Here is a 19,328-nt window from a genome sequence, read left to right as displayed (position 1 = left end):
CCTCATTTTGAGTCCTGGTGGAAAAGGGGTTAAAGTGTTCCACAGGAGCAAGAGATGGCAGTTGGCTGCAGCCATGGAAACCTCATAGAGCAGTTCTCCCGTGACCCACTGCCATCGAGTCCATACTGGCTCATAGCAACCCCCTGCGCGTTTCCGAGACTGCACTGTTTATGGGAGTACACAGTCAGGTCTTTCTCCCTTGGGGCTGTTAGTGGTTTTGAACTGCTGGCCACTCGGATTGCAGCCCAACACATAACCACTATACCATCGTTTTTTTGCAGCCCCCGCCCCCACCCCCTGCCTTTTGTTAGAATTATAGAATTAACCTTTTAGGAAATCCATTGGACAATTCTTAGTGAAAGTCTGACACATAGGAGTGTGTTTTTTTTGCAAAGACCTATTTCGACCATTTTATCCCAGTATCGTTTAGACTGGCAATGGGGTGGGGGGGAGAGTCCTGCGATATCCAGACATTAGGGACTGAATAGATAAGTGGTACACGTACACGTGGCGTGCTAAGCACACCTTGACAGAGTGAAAGCGGGCTACGCTTCAAAGGAAAAACACACAGTAGAAGACAAAATACATGACTGAGCCCTCCTAAGACTAAGACCCTTACGTGCACCAAAAGGCTTCATCAAAAGAGTGAAAAGAGAGGCCACAGGCTGGGGAAAGATGGTTGGCAATGACCCAATGGACAAGGGACTGGTCTCAGAAGTCTATAGAGAGCTGCGACAGCTCACTAAGAAAAAGATGAAAAACCCAATTCATTCATGGCAAGGGTCATGAACAGACTGTTCACCAAAGATGACATCACTAAGCGTGTGAAGGCATGTTCACGTCACTAGCCATCCAAGAGCTGCAGATCAAAGCAATGATGAGATCCCACCTTATACTGACATGACAATAGAATTTATTTTTTTAAAAACCATTAAACTGGAGAGGCTATGTAGCGATTGGAACCTCATACACTGCCAGTGGGACTGTCAATATGTCCAACCACCGGGCATAGGAATTCCATATAACCCAGCAATCCCTCTGCTGGACGTCGACCCTAAAGAAAGCAAGAGCCGTAGCAGAGAGAGACGGATGCACACCCATGTTCATCGTGCCACCGGTCACTCTAGCAAGAAGATGGCAACAACCTAATGGCAACAACCTAAATGCCCACCGGCCAGAGAACGGATACAGAAACTGCGATACAGGTACATGCACCATGGAATACTCTGCACCGCTAACAATGTCTACGGCAAAACCAGGAAGCACCGCATGGAATGATGGACCCGGAGAACATTACACTGAGTGACCGGAGTCAAATACACACACACACAATTATATGAGAACAGTGTTACAAATAGCACAAAACAAGACACAGACTTTCATCCCCAAAGGAATAGGCTCCGGACGTTACCAAGTGGGGGTGGGGGGGAGGCAAAGGAGGAACGAGGAAACAATAGACTGGAAGGCTGGCAAGGATTAACTTGGGGGACGGGGAGAGAGCGATAAAAGAGAAATCAAAGTGAGGGTAGGATGAATACAAAACTGATGATTTGAAAAGTAAACCCCAACCTAATTCACACACGTTGTTACAAGTGGGTTATGTTTACGGATATAAGGAGGCCTGTGGTGTCGCGGACATACATTGGCTGCAGTAGAAGCCACCGGCTGCGCTGCAGCACAAGGACGGGGCTTTCTACTTGCATGAAGGGTGGCAGTCTCGGACACTCACAGGGACAGTGCTAGCCCGCCCCTTAGGGTCACTGTGAGTCGGAATCAACTTGAATGCAGTGAGTTTTTGAGCATGTTTACTGGCATGGAAAGATGTTCTTACATATAGTGTTAGGTAAAAACAGAAGATTACAAAACCAGACATATAGTGGGAGCCCCCTTTTTTTGTTTTTTTGTTTTAATGAGAAAGTATCCCAATATAAAGAGGAAAAGACTCCACCAAGGATCTACCACCTTAGAGTCCCTCTCTTTGGATGGAAGAATTAGAAGTGGTTTTTTTTTTCTTTCTTTCTTTTCTCTAATATTGTCTAGAAGTAAAAAAATGAGTTTTAACAAAGGATTAAGTTTTACTGCTCAGGACCCTTTATTGTTGAAGAGACTCTTTTTAAAGATGCTTGAAGACAGTTGTAAAGACAAAAGGCAGGAATCAAACAACTCAACTCACTGCCATCGAGTGGATGCTGACTCACAGTGACCCTGTAGGGCAGGGTGGAGCTGCCCCTGTGGGTTTCTGAGACCGTTATGCTTTAAGGGCGAACATGGTCTCCTCCTCCCTTGGAGAGACTGATGGTTTCAAACGCCTAACCTTGGTGATCACAGATCAACTCATAAGGCTCCTTCCGAGGCAGGAACAGCTTTATCTAAATTGTATTCCCGCCTGTGCCCTCCGAGCTCAGAATGTTATGGACGAAAGGAGTTGCTCCAAGAAGAACATAAGACAAATAAACCATATCAGGGGGAAATTAGACTCGCCCTGTTTTTCATTTTCTCCTTTGAGATGTACAAGTGCCCTATAGCTGCGGCTGCCTTCCAGGCAGGCCTCGGGGACAAGTGAACGCGAGGTGTTTAAGGAATGAGTTCCTGTCGTGGCAGTTCTTGTCTTTATCTATTGCGGAGCCAGGAAACTTCTCAGGACCAGAGCACAGTGGCAGGCCTTGTGGAAAGTCGGCTGCCCTGGGGAACCTAGGCCAGCCGCTGCCAAGAAAGTCACCCCCGTCCGTCCAGATGTGTAAACTGTCATCTCTGGGTTTACACATAAACAAGGCTGGTGGGTGTTCTGAGGACGTGAGCAGGGGACGGGTGAAAATAGCCTCCCCCTGCAGTGACCCAAGAGTCTATGTCCCTCACCTGGAAGAGGAGGAGGATGCCAGCGAAATGGGGGGACGGCCTTTCTAACATTCCTCTCACCTACAGTTACCACGTAGGTGGCAACTTCCTCTCCTAAGGAGGAGGTCAAGGTATGCATATTTGATATCTTCTTAGCAACAAGCTCGGAGACACTCGTGGAAAAAAAATCTCAGATAAGAACAGGATGGGAGCCAGCATCTCAACCACCTACCCCTTCCGGTGCTGTCTCCCCACATCATCTGTAAAAGCCGCCTGGGCTGAGGGTGGGGGTGGGAGTTCGGAGGAGAAGACAGGCTCTGGAAGTCTACGCACAGAGACTAAAAAACTCACACGCGCCACTGTGAGTTACACAGACAAGGTGGAAACCTGTTGCAAGCCAGCAGGATTGAAAGTAGGAGTGCCCATAGAAATGACGAGAAAGAAAAAAGGGGGGGAAATGGGCACAATTCTCCTGATTCTACAAAGGAGAGTTCAAGTTGCTGTGTCAAAGTAACAGACCCTCCACAGTGCCAGAGGCACAGTCTTGCCACTACAAAGGCTCGGCGCAGAGGTCACAAATGGGAGGAACGTAGCAAAGGGAAATACCTACAAGACAAGGGAGTGGACATGGATGAAAACACTGAGACGGAGACAAACACACACCAAATGGCAACAACAGACAAGGGAGTTTTAGCTCCCCTACCTAAAAATCAATCAATCAATCAAACAAACAAACCCACGAGCCATGTGCTGTGTAAGGCTCAGTTTTCATTGCTTTGCCATGTGAAAGCTCAACAGGTAGGGAAGAAAACAAGATGACTCTCCAATGGGAGTCCTCTCAAGTCATTCGGCTGAGGGCAGCGGTAGAGAGTTGTGCAGGCTGGGTCTACTGCACACAGGCACCATCCCTCAGGGGGCGTGACTTCCATCACAAACATCCGAGATGTGTAATTTATTATGACATCCTCCAGCAGATGGCAGTGTCCCCAAGAAGGGCATCTTGAAATTTTTTGCGATGGCACATACCATAGGGTGCGCCAGCACCTGGAGGGCACCAAAAAAATAACTGTACGTCCTAACTGAAGGGGCTCCTTGAAATCAGGATCCACTTCTGTTCCTTCTAATTCTGTTCTTATAAAAATAGACTGCTCAGTGCATAAATATAAAGGGCAACAAGAATCTACGCTGAGCCACATGCAAATCACCAATTTCCTTTGCTCCGTTTCTTTTCTGAATTGCTTCGGTGCAATCCGGTGGTCCTTCAAAGCAGCCTCCCACTTTCGAAGAAACAGAACGCAGGGAGTTGCGTGAACCCAGACAGCGCGCAGCATGCTTTCACACATATTTACTGTCTCTCTGACTGGGCCATACATATTTCAGGGCCTGCACCCGGACTGCTGCCCAGGCCCTATCTATTGGACACTTCAAAGTGGCTCGTCCTCTCAGTAAACACAACAAGTGCCGTTACCGAAATCGTAGAAAAATAGCCCGCCTTTCGGATTCTGAAAATTGGGCAAATTAAAATTTTGCTCTGCACAGAGGGATACGAGTCTACCTTCCTCAGGTTTTCTCACTCCGCTCTCTGTGCGGTAATGAAGGGGAGGACAATTCAGGTGAGCACTTCCTGGCTGCTGGGATACGGCCAGCCAGGTGTGAGAAGTTTTTTTGTACGGACCTGCAATCTTATACCCCCATGGGCATGAATCATTAATGGAGAAGGGAGAGAACAAATAACCGAGAGAGGGCTGTTGGCAGCCACTGTTTGATGGGCCTGGTGTCACACAACATTGAGCATGTCCAATTCGCCTGCCAGGAGCTATCTGATTCTTACGCTCGGGTTCCATTTTCCTATTTCGATCTTATCCAACATCTGGCTGGGTGATGGGCCATGCCCAAAGATGTAGATCTTCTCTTTCGGACACTAAACCTTGGGATCTCATTATGATCTCACGCCTTATAGTCTTTCATCTACAAATAATCCCATGAGCTGGCTCCCTGCAGAACCTAGGCTTGTACTGGTGAAGGAATAGGAAAGTGCGATCCTATTAGTCTTGCAAGGGCTTGGTCCTCCCATCCTCATGGGCTGTGGCCAGGATTCTCTCTCCAAGTCATTTGTCAGAGAGAAACGCATTAAGAGAACTCGGTCCACACACAATCACCAAGGAGACTCACAGCCGTCTTTCCACTTAGATGGAAGTTTCTAGACTCTAAGGTTAAACAGGCAAAAGAACTGCTGTTTTAGCAATTAAAGTGAGGTTTCAATGGAAGGACTGATTCAGTGGAGGCGCCCCTTGGAGGGCAGCAGCAGGGCAGAAGGGGCAAGGCCAAGGCATTGGTGAGGAGGACCACAGGATCCAATCATTGCAGCTGCTAAGTAGATTGATTTTTCTTCCTGGCTACCTGGGGCCCCGTGGTCGTGGGTTTTTCTCCCTTACTTTTGGGAAGGCGCTCCTAATGGAAGCAGCTGAGTCTGAGTTCGTCCAATTGAAATCAACAGCAACATCGTTGTTAACACTTAAGTCAGTCATTAAAAGTCTGGGATTTCTTTGGAGAAAAGGCGCAGAGGAGACAATATTAGACATAGATTGATAAACTGTTTACATTGAGTGATGAGTTCACTCCTTTCCTGGGGATGTTTGAAATTTTCTATCATAAGAATTAAAATAATAATAATAATCTCGAGAGCCAACGATCCAGAAACTTGCGAATTATTCCTTTAGCTCCACCAAACTCTCTTTTAAAACACTGCTAACAAGGAATGCTGTCTAACATCATTTTCTCTCACCAGAGCTGCCCACGGTATAACAGAGAGATGAGCAAACAGCAGCTAGGCCCGCAGGCAGATGCTGTGGTGGAACGAATGCCGAGGAGGTTATACCAGCCCACCCAGAATGGACACTGACCACACCCACCCACGGGTTTCAGGGTCTCTAGTTGCCCAAGCACAGATGCTAGCACCCCCATGTCTTGCTGAAAGCACACGTTGGAATGCCAAGCTACAGTGTCTCCTTTTGGATTGCTGCATTTTCTGTAGTTCTTGTGGTTGCAAGGAGACCGAAGCTCAATCATAATCAGCAATCATGGGGGAAACCGTGGGATTATAAAGGGCAAGGAAAGTGCGCTTTTCTTCCGACCCTGTGAGCAGGAAAGCTTCATGAGCAGACAAACTCGGAGTCAAAGTGTGGAATACTGAGGCCAGCATTCCAAGGTTCCCCTGTCACTAACCTATCGCACATGCAAGGACGATTCTGAGAGCATTTCTAATCAGGAGCCATTGTGCTGAACAGTCAGCTTCTTCGGAGAATGCAAACATATGACATTTGTTAACGAACTACACTGAATACTTCAGAATCTAGACCACTGCCTGGGAGATGAATCCGACTCAGAGCAACCACATTGGATAGAGCAGCACGGTCCCGTGCCAGAACTCTGCCATCTTTACTGAAGCACACTGCCCCCCGTCCTCCTGAGGAGTGGGTTTGAACCACTGGCCTTTCAAGTGCTTAACCATTGCGCCACAGGGGCTCCTGCTAAGAATCTGTGGACAAGAAAAGTCTAAGCCTGGATATAAATCCTTTCAGAAAGCATGATCAACCACACCTTAGAACATAATCCATGAGCTAACATTGGACGTACAAAACAAAGCATGCCCCCTATAGGACAAGAACCAGAAGAGAGCGGGCTTGAAGGCAGAACTGCCCGTGTGGGTTTCCAAGGCTGTAAGTCTTTACGGAGAAGAAAGCCCTGTCTTTCTCTTGTGGAGTGGCTGGTGGTTTTGAACTGCTGACCAACATGTAACTGACCAACATGTAACATGTTGGGTTAGCAGCCCAACATGTAACTACTCTGCCACAGGACTCCTTGAAGTGATGACATGAGCAGGTAATAAAAAGTGTAATTGGGGGATAGGCTAATTGAGCAGGTCTCATATTCAAAGGGAAAAATAAAATAAAAACACACCAAGGGTTTTCACAGAAGTAGAAACCACGAATGTCGTCACACTATTCAGAAGCCAGGAGCCCTGGTGTCATATTGCTTAAGTGTTAGACTGTGATCCCCGAAGTCAGCTGTTTGAAAGGACCAGCTGCCCCTCGGGAGAAAGATGGGGTTTTCGACTCCCGTAAAGAGTGACAGTCTCTGACACCCACAGAGGCAGCCCGCTCTGTCACCGCGGTCACCGTGAGCGGCATGGACTCGATGGCAGTGTGCGTTTGGATCTGGGCCAATAAGTCTCAGGAGCATCTCCCTCTGCGGAAACAGAAGAGATGCCCAGCATTTCTCTATGCTCATAATCTCCCAGCGAAAAGAGAATTTGAGGGTTGCTTCATTTTTGTCAAATTTTTTTTTTAAAGTTCTCTTCAACCCTATAATTATGGCCTCGCTCCTCCAGCCAAGATAATGTGGGGCAGATTTCACTGGTTTAAAGCTAATCCAAGCCTCCTGTTCCCATTTTTCTCAGCATCCCTGAGAAACATGGCTACCTTCCTGTGTATAGATGTTATCGTTAGTACTAAAAAGTCAGCAGCACAGTCGATAGAGGGTGCTGGGGGGACAGAAGGTTTGCTCAGACCCCCTGTACTGACCTAGTGCACTTACCCCTAAGTCTCTGCGGGCATTAATTGCCAACAGCAAAAAGACACACCATCACCGATTGGAGCCCCCTTCCTGGAGAGGTGGCACCTGGTAGCGTAGTGGTTCTGTTGAGCTGTGATCTACAAGACCTGTAGTTTGAAACCACCAGCCACTCCTCGGAGGAAGACAGGGCTTTCTACTCCAGGAAACTGCTAGTCTCAGAAACACACAGGGGCAGCTCCACCCTTCCCTATTGGGCCGCTGTGAGTCAGCACTGACTCGATGCAGTGACTTTAGTTTTTCTGATTCTTATACACCCCTGCTGCGGGTGGCCCGAAGCCAGTGAGTGATTTCAGGTGCAAACAGCTGGTACCCTGGCCTCAAGGTGTGATCAACTCCAAGATGCAAGTCATGCTCCAGAGCGCTTCATGGGATCAGGTGGAAGATAATCCAGGTAGAGCCATATCTTTGCTCTTCCCCTCTATTGCCTGCACATAGGTGGGTGATGCACATAGTTATTTGGAAGGTGGAGCGGTAAACCTAGCAGTCCTGGTGGCACCAGGGTTACCCATTGGGCTGCAGTTTGAATTCATGGCTGTTTCTCCGGAGAAAAGCAAGGCTCTCTACTGTCATGAGGAGTTACAGTCTCAGAAACCCACACGGCCTATAGGATCCGCAATGGCTGGATGGCAGTGACTGAGCCTTACACGTACCCAGAGATAGCTGGGGAGAAAGGCCTGCCAAGCTACTCGTGAAAGGAGCGAGAAGTCTCTGCACTGGGTTCTGCTCTGACCTACACAGGGTCACCATGGATCGGAAGTGACTCACTGGCACCTGGTTTGGTTTGGTGACTGTCTCCATCCCGTCCCTGCAGGCTCTGAGGGTTCCGCTCCCTAACGCCATTAGAAGCCTCTGCAAGGCAAGCTGGATCTCTTTTAATGACTGTTTGGCATTTGATATTCCTAAATTCCAATAAATCGCATTAAAAATAAAGAAAGAAAACCTTGGTTCAGGCTCAAAAACGAGCAACTGCGTGTGGTTTTCCACCTGAAAGCCCACCTTGGCATCAACTTCTAGGGAAGCTGGCCTACGACACTTCGAGAATCCTACGGAAGAACGTGGGTAGCACTGTTGTTGTTTGGGGCCACCTAGTCAATTTCTCCTCAGAGCAGCCCTACAGCCACCCGGGAGGGTTTCCCAAGCGGAAATCCTTACAGGAGTAAGATTTAGGAATAGGTGGCCATGTCTTTCCTGCTGTGGAGCTGCTGAGAGGTTCAAACCACTGAGCTCTGGGTTAGGGGCAGAGCGCTCACCAAACTCACAACTCACTGCGATCGATCGAGTCCCTGCCGAAGGATAGGGAGCCACCCCGTAGGACAGGCTAGAACTGGCCCTGTGGGTTTCTGGGACTGGAGCTCTTTGCAGGCCTAGGCAGTCCCATCTTTCTTCCATGGAGCGGCTGGTATTTTGATATTCCCAAATTCCAATTAATAGAGTTTTTTAAAAATGACAAAATCTTTCCAACTGCTGACTTTGCAGTTGGCACCCAAATGCTTAGCCACCGAGCCACCAGGCCTCTTTTTTGCCACCCGAGATCCTAAATTAAAATGAACATTTATGATTTTTAGTCTAAATCCCTTAAATGTCTACCAACTTGGCCAATTTCATGAGGATTTCGATTTGTGGGCTTAAACATATTTGCCAAATTGTCTTAGGGTGACATGTAGAATTTAATAGTCAAAGTAGCTTTCCACATCCCCCGCCCACATTCCAATTCAATTCGCATATTGCCTACCCAAATTATTTATCCATGTGTGGGTTCTGCAATAAGACCCAAAACCTATGGATGGTGGAAGCCTATCAGAGAAGGAGAGTTCAAGAATTTTCCACCGAAACAAGATGGAGCAAAGTGGTGTGACTGCACCTCATCAAAGGTGGAAAATCAGCCAGACCCTGAACACGGCAGGCCTGCCAAGTTCCGGCTCTCACAGGTTTCCCTGGATCTGGAGACGAGCCTGAGACCATCCTCCCATTCTGAGAAGGTTCCTTTCCCTAGTGCTAATGGAAAGCCGCTGCTGCACAAGACCTCCTTATGGTATTGAAACGCAAGCATGTTGCTTTGAGGAGGACTGGGGTGCTCCTGACCTAAGCCATGGTATCTTCCACTGCCTCATATGCACGTGAAAGTGGGACATTGAATCAGGAAGGCCACAGAACAATCGACACATTTGAACTGTGGTGCTGGACAGCGTTGAAAGTACCATGGACAGCTAAAAGGACAAACGGATCTGTCTTGGAAGAAGTACGGCCAGAATCCTCTTAGAGACAAGGATGGCAAGGCTTCCTATATTCTTTGGACATATGGTCAGGAGAGACCAGTCCCTGGAGAAGGACATCATGCTTGGTAAAGCGGAGGGGCAGCGACAAAGAGGAAGGCCCTCCACTCAACCAGCTGGATTGACACAGCGGTGGCAATAATGGGCTCCAACGTGCTCAAGCATAGGAACCATTGTCAGGGTGGCGTGGGACAAGGCAGTGTTTCCTTCGGTTGTGCAGAGGGTCGCCAAGTTGTCACCAACTTGATGGCACCTAACATCAACAGCAGCAGCAGCAGCAACGAGAAGACAAGACTCTGGGAGGCAAGTTGGATGTGCTTGAATGGGTTCAGGCGCAAATGAAAAGCTTTATCATTTGTTGTCGAGAATGAAAACCACACCACCCATCAACCACTCCGATCAGTGAGAGTCTCTCTTGCTTCTCGGGAAAACCGACTTCCCTGACTCAGACTCCTTGGTAGTTCCTGGCCAGTGCTTCCAGCCCCTCGGTGCTCATCCGCAAAGTGACCTCCTATCTCGTGGGTGGTTGGGCTGAGGGTCCTACAAGGGTGGCGTGTGCCTTTCCTGCAGTGTGAGTTTGCGTGTTGGGGGTGGGTGGAGGGCTTCTCTCACTGTTTCTCGTTCAGGATTAGGTGGCTTTCAGGCCTCAGTATTGAACAGGAAGGCAGGCCTTTTTCCCTTCATTAATGACCAATTAATGACCGACCCACCTTGGCTGACCTCCTCAAACTACCTCTGGCACACAGAAAAGTGCATTGCCCAGAGTTGTTTTATTGATTTTCTATCTAAAAGCATTATCTTTCTTTTGTTTGTTTGTTTTCCTTCACATTTTTGCCCTTCTAGCCACACGGGAAGTCAGCAGGTTTAAACCACCAGCCTGGTGGGAAACCCCTAGGGGTCAGTCCTACCCTGCCCTACAGGGTCACCATGAGTCAGAATGGACTTGGTGGCAGTGAGTTTGGTTTTGGCTAGCCATGTTATGAAGGAGCCCTGGTAGTGTAGTGGTTACATACCGCGCTGCTAACCACCAGGTTAGCAGTTTGAAACCACCAGCCATTCCCCAGGAGAACTCACGGTCAAAAACTCACTGCCCTGGGGTTGATGCTGACTTACAGTGACACAGTGATCCAGAACAAGGTAAAACTGTCCCTGGGAGTTCCCAAGGCTATAACTCTTTACAGGAGTAGAAAGCCCCATCTTCTCCCATGGAGCGGGCTGTGGTTTCTAACTGCCGACCTTGTCGTCAGCACCCCTACAGGTCACCACTATGCCACCAGGGCTCTGGGGTTCGACAAAGCTCTCTACTCCTGCAAAGAGGTACAGTCTGGGAAACCCACGGGGGCAGTTCCACCCTGTCCTATATGGAGGCAGAATTGACTCCAGAGCAGTGAGGGGTTTTTTTGTTTCTGTTTTTTAAGCCATGTTGTAAAGCATAACGTTGGAATATTCTTGGGGCCAAATGATCAGCCTGTGGTCACAGAGCTAGCTGGGAACAGAGTTGTGTGAAAACCCAGTGTAATCTTGAGGGATCTACTTGCTGGGCAAGGGTACTCGGGACCACAGTCTCAGGGGGCCCCAGGTCAACTGGCACAACATAGTTCGCAGAGACAGGTTCTACATCCTACTTTGGTGAGTAGCAAGGAGGGTCTTAAGAGATCATGAGTGACCATCTGAGGTACAATGGTCATCTACGGGAAGGAGGAGTGATGAGATTTGAAATGCACATGGGAACAATGAGTAGACTGGCCAAAGTGATCCTGGGACTGGAAGAATTAGATAGTGCACAGAGACCACTATTAATTGCTCTGAAAGGGATCGTATCGCAGGAGCGTCTGGGGGACAAATGTGGAAGAACAACTCGAAATCATCGAAGAGATCCAGGCGTACTGCAGAGAGTGACTGGTGGGACGAGTAAGACTTTGGTTCTCAGTTACCCTTCATGTCCAGAAAATGAGCTCACCTGGCGCTTAGTCACCCTTCACGTCTGCAAACAAGTTCAGGAAAAGAGGAGGCGATACGATCACAGGAAACCGAGGGAGGAGGCAGAAGAAGTGATGACGTACACAGAGAGGCAGCAATGAATGAGATGAGACCAAATGTGTACGAACTGCTGACTGTAAAACTGATGATCTGGCTCTATCAACCTTCACTCGATTCACAACAAAGGGTTAAAAAGCAAGACAACCCCCTCCCTCCAACTTACGGAGACTTTCTGAGATTCGAATCCAACATCCAATCACAGTGCGTCACCTACCGACGTAAGAGCCTAACCTAAGACACTTCTTCAAAGAGGATAGGAATAATACTGTCTACTTCACAAACTATCATAAGGAATCCAAAGGAATAGCAACCCGAGGACAATTCTTTGTTGAAGGGGCACCCATTGGACGTTTGATGGAAACTGAGGGTCTTCCCCTGGGAGCTGTGCTTTCTGCACTGTGTCCACAGTCAATGTTCCTTCTGGTGTGCACAGGTCATGAGGGTGCGACCCTTTGAACCCTGTGGGAGAACAGGGCTTGGGCGCCATGATCACCGTGTGCTGCTGCCCCGTGCCCCACACAAGCTGACAGACGGGAACCGGGTGGGAGCCCCCGGGGGATGGCCTACCTGGTGGTGGTCCGGATGGTGTTTTCTTTTGTGTGATTGTGCTCTTTGCTCACTTTTTCTGAAACAAGAAAGAATAAAACATGCACCTTTTAGGCGGTTCTTTCTCAACTCTTGTCCTTGACGCTGAAGCAGATGAACACTGGCCAATATCTAACTCGTGGGCTGAGGAAGAGTGGAGTCAGGTTTCTTTTGTAAACATTCATACCCTCCCTGTCTCAGTGGGAAAGCATATCGATAAAAGCAGGAGAAAAAAATATTTTTATTAAAAGAGCAAAAACTACTTGATAAAAATCCAACAGCAGAAAAACAGGTGATTACGAATTTCAAGCACGTTGTCTAGATTTTAATCAGGTCTTAAGCACACGTGAAAACACACACACACACACACACACACACACAGGTGTGCCTAAAGCCAGCTGTTCCCAGTCCATCTTCCCCCAGCTGAAAATTTCTGCTTCCCTCTGATTCAGCAGGAAAACTGCGGTTGTTGCAACTGCTGTGCTCCTGGCTTTGATGACAATCTTTAAGGATTCAGCACTGTGAGGCCCCTTTGTGAGAGGGGACACGAAAAGGGGCCAGAAGACCTCTTGGTGCGGCAGTCACCGAGTGCCTGTTCTGATAAATGTCACCAGGGACAGAAAATATCATTAGACAAGGACAAGGGAAGCCCTCCCCTTACTCTGCCTTGAGATCTGTGTCTACCAGCTGTCAGAAATTATTTAATTAGCTTTCAAGAACACAAACGTTGAACCCTGGCCTTCCCAACCCAGTTCAAATGCTAGGACTTGGCCCTGAGTCTCAATGACTTCTAAGTATCTGTAGAAAGCCTGGCCAAGTCTACGAGGGTTTCACATTTCAACTGCAGGGCAAGTAAAATAGCTCCGAGTCTCGCAGATTTTAGGGGGTGGAGTGGATTTAAACAAAGACGTAAAAGACCTGGTCCACACTTTGTAATACAGGTTTGTGGCCGCTGTCTGCAGGCTTGCGGGCACAATTCCTTTCTGTCCACTCAACGTTGACAAGGAGGTTGGATTTGGATTGGCAGCCAGCATTCTCTCACTGAGAACAGGATCAGTGGCCTAGCTAAGGGCACCTCGGCCAGAGCCAGAGCCAGGCTGAGAACTCGCACACAAAGCTTCTCGCCAACGAGAGATGATGGGAGCCGGCGATAACATACAGTTAAGAGACAGGCTGACACGAATCCCAAGGGTCTCCCCTTTGCAAACTTTAACTGCTAAGACTACTTTTCTCCCTGTAAGTTGCATTGTGTTTAGATGCTATACCTTCAGCATGTTAAGGAGCCTGGTGGTGCAGTGTTGGGCTGTGATCTGCAAGGTCACCAACCCCATGGCAGTGAGTTTGTTCTGTGGTTTTCAGAACGTTAACAACAAAAGAACACCTGAAATGTTTGGGAGCTTGCAACCACCAATCTACAAGGCTCAAACGCACTGCTATCCTGTCACTCTGGTTCCTGACGACCCTATAGGGCAGGGTAGACCTGCCCTGTGGGTTTCCAAGACGGTCACTATTGACTGGGGTAGAGAGCTGGTGGCTAGCAGGCCACTTGTATTCCACTATGCCACCAGGGCTTCTTCTGCCGATGTACACGTCCCATGCCATTCTCTGCCTTAACTCTCTCCGCTCGGGTGCTGATCTGTCCTGGTTTGAAAACCCTGGTGGAGGCTGGCGCTAGCATGCCACTTGATAGGGCACAGCGATGGCCTGTGCGGCCAGGCCAATGACAGGGGGAACAAGGCAGTGGCACACAGGTCCCAGCTTCTTTTCCCTCTCCTAGGGGAGGGAGAGAGAAGGGCAACAAGAATGTCTAAATAATGAAGCATTGAATGGGTGCTTTAAATTTATTGTCCGCAGCAAGAGTCGCTCACACATGAGCAATACACCCTGCTGATCCATGAACTCCGGTCTGCAGACCGTGGGTCTCCAAACTGACTTAGCCCATCGCCTTCTGTTCAGGAACTTTTTTTTTTTTTTCATACTCAGCAGCCCCCTGCCAATTAGAAACTTTTAAAATCTATAATGCAGAATAAAGTGTGGGTAGGTATCTGCTTCTTCAGCCCCCTGAATCATTCCAGCGGCCTGCTAGAGGGCAGGATCGCCCATTTTGGGAAGCACCGTTGACCAATGTTTGCCACTGAGCAAATGTGAATCTTGTAGCTCCTACAACTGCACCTCCCATGTGCTGTGTCATCCTGTGACCTCACGTCAGAGAACAGCAGCGTACTAAATGTGTTCAGGACAAATCATCCGTCGTTTGACAGAGGGAATAACGGCTTATGTGCTGGAACCTCGCCACTGATGCATAGAAAACATTCGACGAGATGATAAGGAAGTCATCCTCAAACTTCCGTTTTTTCCCTTCCCTTTCCTTCCTTTTATTTTTGGTCCCCTCTCTATTTTTCTTCCGGCAAGAGACCGTAGTACAAGCTCATTAATTCAGACCACAACTAATTTGGAATTCATGGTAATTCACTCACTGCTGGGGTAAATTGAGGTTTATCTTTTGCACATTGAACTATAAGGGGAGTGTTAATCAGATCAGCTGCCTGAACAAAATTAGAGGTGAGATGCTTAGCCCATTAACCATGATTCATTCGCGCAGAATTGAACCGGGTTCTAATTTCAACTGATTCTGAGCTATTTATTAGAGAAAGTTTGGCAGGCGCACTGCCTGGCAGTGCTTGCTGAACTCGCAGTCCGGGCGGCAGGACACATTTGAAGTAACGGAAATGGGCTTCTGACTAAAAGAAGTCCTTCAATAGGGTTTCGTTAGTTTGCTTTTGCTGCTGACTTTGTGGCCAACGGCTTTCCTTCTGATTGCTTCTAATGACTGCTTTGTCTGCTCACTGACTGAGTTAGTTAATTGTGCCAGCCTGGCCGATAATCACATGTGGGGCTGGTTGAAAGGCGGAGGGATAAATGGGTGGTGAGCCTCGCCTTTCTAGTTCTCGGGTCTCTTGCTTTGTGATGGTCGCACCGGGTGCAGCTGCCTTAGCAGTTCCCTGCTTCAGCTTGCAAGGCTGACTTCCTGCAAGACATCCCCAAGGAGAAACTCCATGGACCTATCCCGATGCAGCCCTGGGTGCTGGAGCAGCCGTGTGGAGACCCCTGCTAGTGCTGAGATGCTTGTTCGTTCACTGACTCAGCTTTCCTCCTGCAGTCGGCATCATTGCCTCTGTTTTGTGAGGTGGAGGACTTTGTGGACTGGTGTTGGGTAAATGGGTTAATGTTGGACTTGTGGGCTTGGGCAGCATTGGGTTGGGATGTTTTCGTGATGCACATTTTCTTTACATAAAACTCTCTCTTATGCATGAGTTGCTGTGGATTTGTTTCTCCAAAGTACCCAGACTAACACACCGACTTACCTGACAGCTGGAAGAGAAGCTCAGAAGCCATCTTCACCGAAATATCCTGACTGAAGAGGTTTCTCTCGGGGGGGACTCGGCCCTCAGGCCACTTGGGTAAGGGCTCCGTCTTCTCCCGCCCGATTAAAGTGCTGGAGCCCACATTCCGGCTGGGGGATATCGAGGCATGCGAGTCCTGGATGTCAACCTCCATGGGCTCCTCTTTAAGCGTCACCATCTGCGTCTCCCTGTAGCTTTCGGCTGCACAGAGGTGAGACAAAAACACCACCGCGTCGTCACTCGGAACCAGAGCCAGCTGCCAAGCAAGAGGGAAGCCCCAGGGTTGTGTCGGGAGGCTGTTTAGAAAAGCGCACCTGGGCCCGTGGAACAGTCTGAAAAATGACTCAACTAATCCAACCCATCTGATTTCCTGAAAAGGAAGGGAGCCGAAGCTCAGGGACAGGGGGCAGTGTTAAGAAATGATGTGTCAACTTTGCCCAAGGTTGGAAGTTCAAGACCACCTAGAGGTGCTTCAGAAGGCCGGCTGGTCCTACTTTAAAACAACAACAAACTCAGCCACTGAAAACTCCATGGAGCATCGTTCCACGGGGACTCTCCTGGGGTCACCATGGGTCAGAGTCCACTTGAAGGCAACTCTATTTTTAGCCCAAGGTCACATGGATGGCAGAAAGCAGGCCAGGCCAGAGTTCCTGACTGATACCTGCCGAGGGCAGTCACGGCTCCTTCTTCTACCGCAACAAACACCACTGAGCACCCTGTACCGGTGCGCCAATTCCGACTCACAGCGCCCTCGGGTGTCAGGCCAGAGCTGTGCTCCCTCCAGAGGGGCTTCACTGACCAGTATTGCGGAAGAACACGGCCGGGCTTTTCTTTCTAGGTGCCTCTGGGTGGATTTGAACTTTGAATCTTTCGGTTGGCACCCAAACAAACCCAGCCCACTGCCATCAAGGCCATTCTGACCCCTAGTGACTCTCCGGGACAGGGGGCTCTTGTTCCCACGGGGTTTGGGGGGGCTCTACATCTCTAGGAGGCCAACAGCCCCATTTCCCTCCAGGTGGTGGGTTTAAACTGCCCACCTTTGCCGTGAAGCAGCCAACACTTACCACACTGGACCACCAATGCTTGGCTCAATCTCCGTTCTCCTATTTTGACCTACTCAGAGTCAATGAACTAAAGACGAGCAAGCATGTCAGTGATACAATTTTCTCCCTCTATTTTTAAAATCTCTGATCCCCACCCCACCCCGCTTTTCCTAAGACACCAAATTAATAAAGGGTCAAAAGGGTCAGCTCAACAGAGCCCTTTACACTTTGCTGGGAGCTAGTAATAATCAGGAACACGTAGGAAGGAAAGATAATTGCAGCCCCTGGATTAACACCTAGAAAAGAGCCAGCACTCTCACAGGATATAATAAAGGTTCATTTACTGGCTGTGCTTCCTTCAGATGTGAGTGTGAGGTGTGTGGTCTTTGGTCTGAAACCTAACATTCAGTTGGCAAGGCTGGCGCGTTTTTATGTCTCTACCATTCCTCAGGGCTAGATTAGAAGATTGAACATTTTTCCAACAAGGTGGAACAATTAGCCCAGCCATTAATTTGAATTGCTTTAAAATAAAGCCACACTTCCAAATTAATAAAGTACCTGTGAGTAAATCTACAATGTACCCAGCACTCCAGAAGGCAACAAACAAGAAGACAGGTTCCCAAACGGGTTTGACCTCCTGCTGCCTTTTCAGAAACAAAAACAAAAAAACCTCAACACCTCCTGCCAACTTTTATAAGATAATATAAAGCCTTGTATTAGAGCTTCAATTCTGAGCATCCCATTGGCTGTGAATGACAGTATAAACCCCAAATCCACGTGCAGTCCCCCACACAGATTAAACCTCCATTGAATTCCTTAACCAAGGATGTAAACAGCCTTGTCCTCAGAGGAAAGTGGGTGACCCCACCCATCCCCACCCAGTCCTGGGAGGTGCAGTCTCTTTGGGGCTTGTCTGGGTGCAACCTTGATGTGCTTCAGTCACAGTCAAGGGGCCCGCCTTCTCTGCCCTGCCCTGACTGTCTTGGTCAGAAGGCCTGAGATCTATCTGGTAAACTCTTCTATTGACCCTAACACCACCCTGTTTCCACTTTTGTAGTCACACCTGTAACTTTGATGTGTTGATCTGCCACCAATCATGAATTTGTGACAGTTCCTTTTGTCCCATGCCTTATTTAACTAGTGTCCAACTGCAAATCCTCAGACACGGGCTGACCTGATGCTAACGATGGCCTCAGGATGATGTGTCTGTGTCCTTGGGCTGCCTTTGTCCCTTTTCAGACATGTCCTCCTTGAATTATATTTGAGCATGGGGTCTCTTCTGTACCCTCAAACAGCCCACCATCCAGGATAAAATGTAGATATCTGCTTTTGCAGTCCCACTGGGTTATTCCAGGGCCCCCCAGAGGGTGGTATCAGGCACTTGGGAAACACTGCTTTAGAGATAAATTCCCTTGCTGTCAAGTCTATTTCAGCTCATATGAGCGCACACACGTGTCAGATTAGAACTGCGCTTCATAGGATTTTCAGTTTTTTCAATGATCCAAAGTAGATCGCCAGGCCTTTTCTCCTAGGCACCTGTGGGTAGACACACTTCCAACCTTTTGGTTGGCTTAACCATTTGCACACCCAAGTATTATGTTGACACAGGCAGGTAGGGAGACAAATGTATAGACAGAAACAGTGATCTGGGTGAGGGCTTCCAAAAATATATGTCCTTATTCCTAACCATAAGACCTACAAAGTGACCTTTGGCTGGGGGTAGGGAGTGGGTAGAGTCCTTAGCAGATTTAATTAAGAAGTCTAAGATGAGATCATGCTGGATTATCTTAGGCCTTAAAGTCCTATAAAAAGTATATAAAAGACACAGAGTGAAGAAGACCACATGAAAACAGACAGAAATTGGAGTACGTGGCCATGAAGCCATGGGAAGGTGGACACAGGGCAGGGCAAGGAAGAATTCCTTCTTAGACACGTCGGAGCTAATCTGGAGGCCTGACTTTCAGGGCCAGAAGAGAATGATTTCTGTTGCTTGAAAACTCTAAGCTTGTGGTACCTTGTTAGAGGATACCAGGAAACTGGTCAGACAGACAGGCAGGTGATAGGTCAATCAGTCAGTCTGCCAGTCAGTCGGTAGGCAGGCAGACAGACATAGATAATGGATGATAGATAGTAGGTAGCCGATTCGGACTCACGGGGACTCTACAGGTCAGTATAGAACTGCCCTCAGTGGGTTTCTGAGTCTGGAGCAAGCCCTGCCTTCCTCCCAAGATAGATCGATAACAGAGGGTAGACAGTAGGTGGCACAGTGATTACACATTGAGCTGATAACCTCAAGGTCAGCAGTTTGGAACCACCAGCCTCTATGCAGAAGGATGAGGTGTCATACTCCTGTAAAGAGTTACCATCTCTGGTGAGGAGGTGGGTGTGGGAGACCTGGTAGGGCATGATCAAGGGGAATGTAACAAACAGGAAGTGCTGAAATCCTGGTGGGGACTGAGCATGATAGTGGGACAGGAGGAGAATCAAGGGAAATAGAGGAAAGAGCTGGGAGG

The 19,328-nt window shown here is 48.5% G+C and overlaps 1 protein-coding gene across 1 annotated transcript in view; it reads right to left on the bottom strand.

The window, feature by feature from the left end:
• ZNF827 (zinc finger protein 827) overlaps nt 1–19,328 on the bottom strand; it is a 190,477-nt gene that overhangs the window by 89,050 nt on the left and 82,099 nt on the right. Inside the window, exons 6-7 of the mRNA XM_030887204.2 lie at nt 15,734–15,973; nt 12,351–12,408 (exon numbers count right to left, since the gene is read on the bottom strand). Coding sequence (XP_030743064.1) covers nt 12,351–12,408; nt 15,734–15,973 — 298 coding nt within the window. The remainder of the gene's footprint in view (nt 1–12,350; nt 12,409–15,733; nt 15,974–19,328) is intronic.

The sequence above is a fragment of the Echinops telfairi genome, unplaced genomic scaffold, assembly GCF_000313985.2.
Source record: "Echinops telfairi isolate 266 unplaced genomic scaffold, ASM31398v2 ScPeMD7_5868;HRSCAF=6743_1, whole genome shotgun sequence".
NCBI classification, from domain to species: Eukaryota; Metazoa; Chordata; class Mammalia; order Afrosoricida; family Tenrecidae; genus Echinops; species Echinops telfairi.
This window is presented reverse-complemented; position numbering and strand designations above follow the sequence as displayed.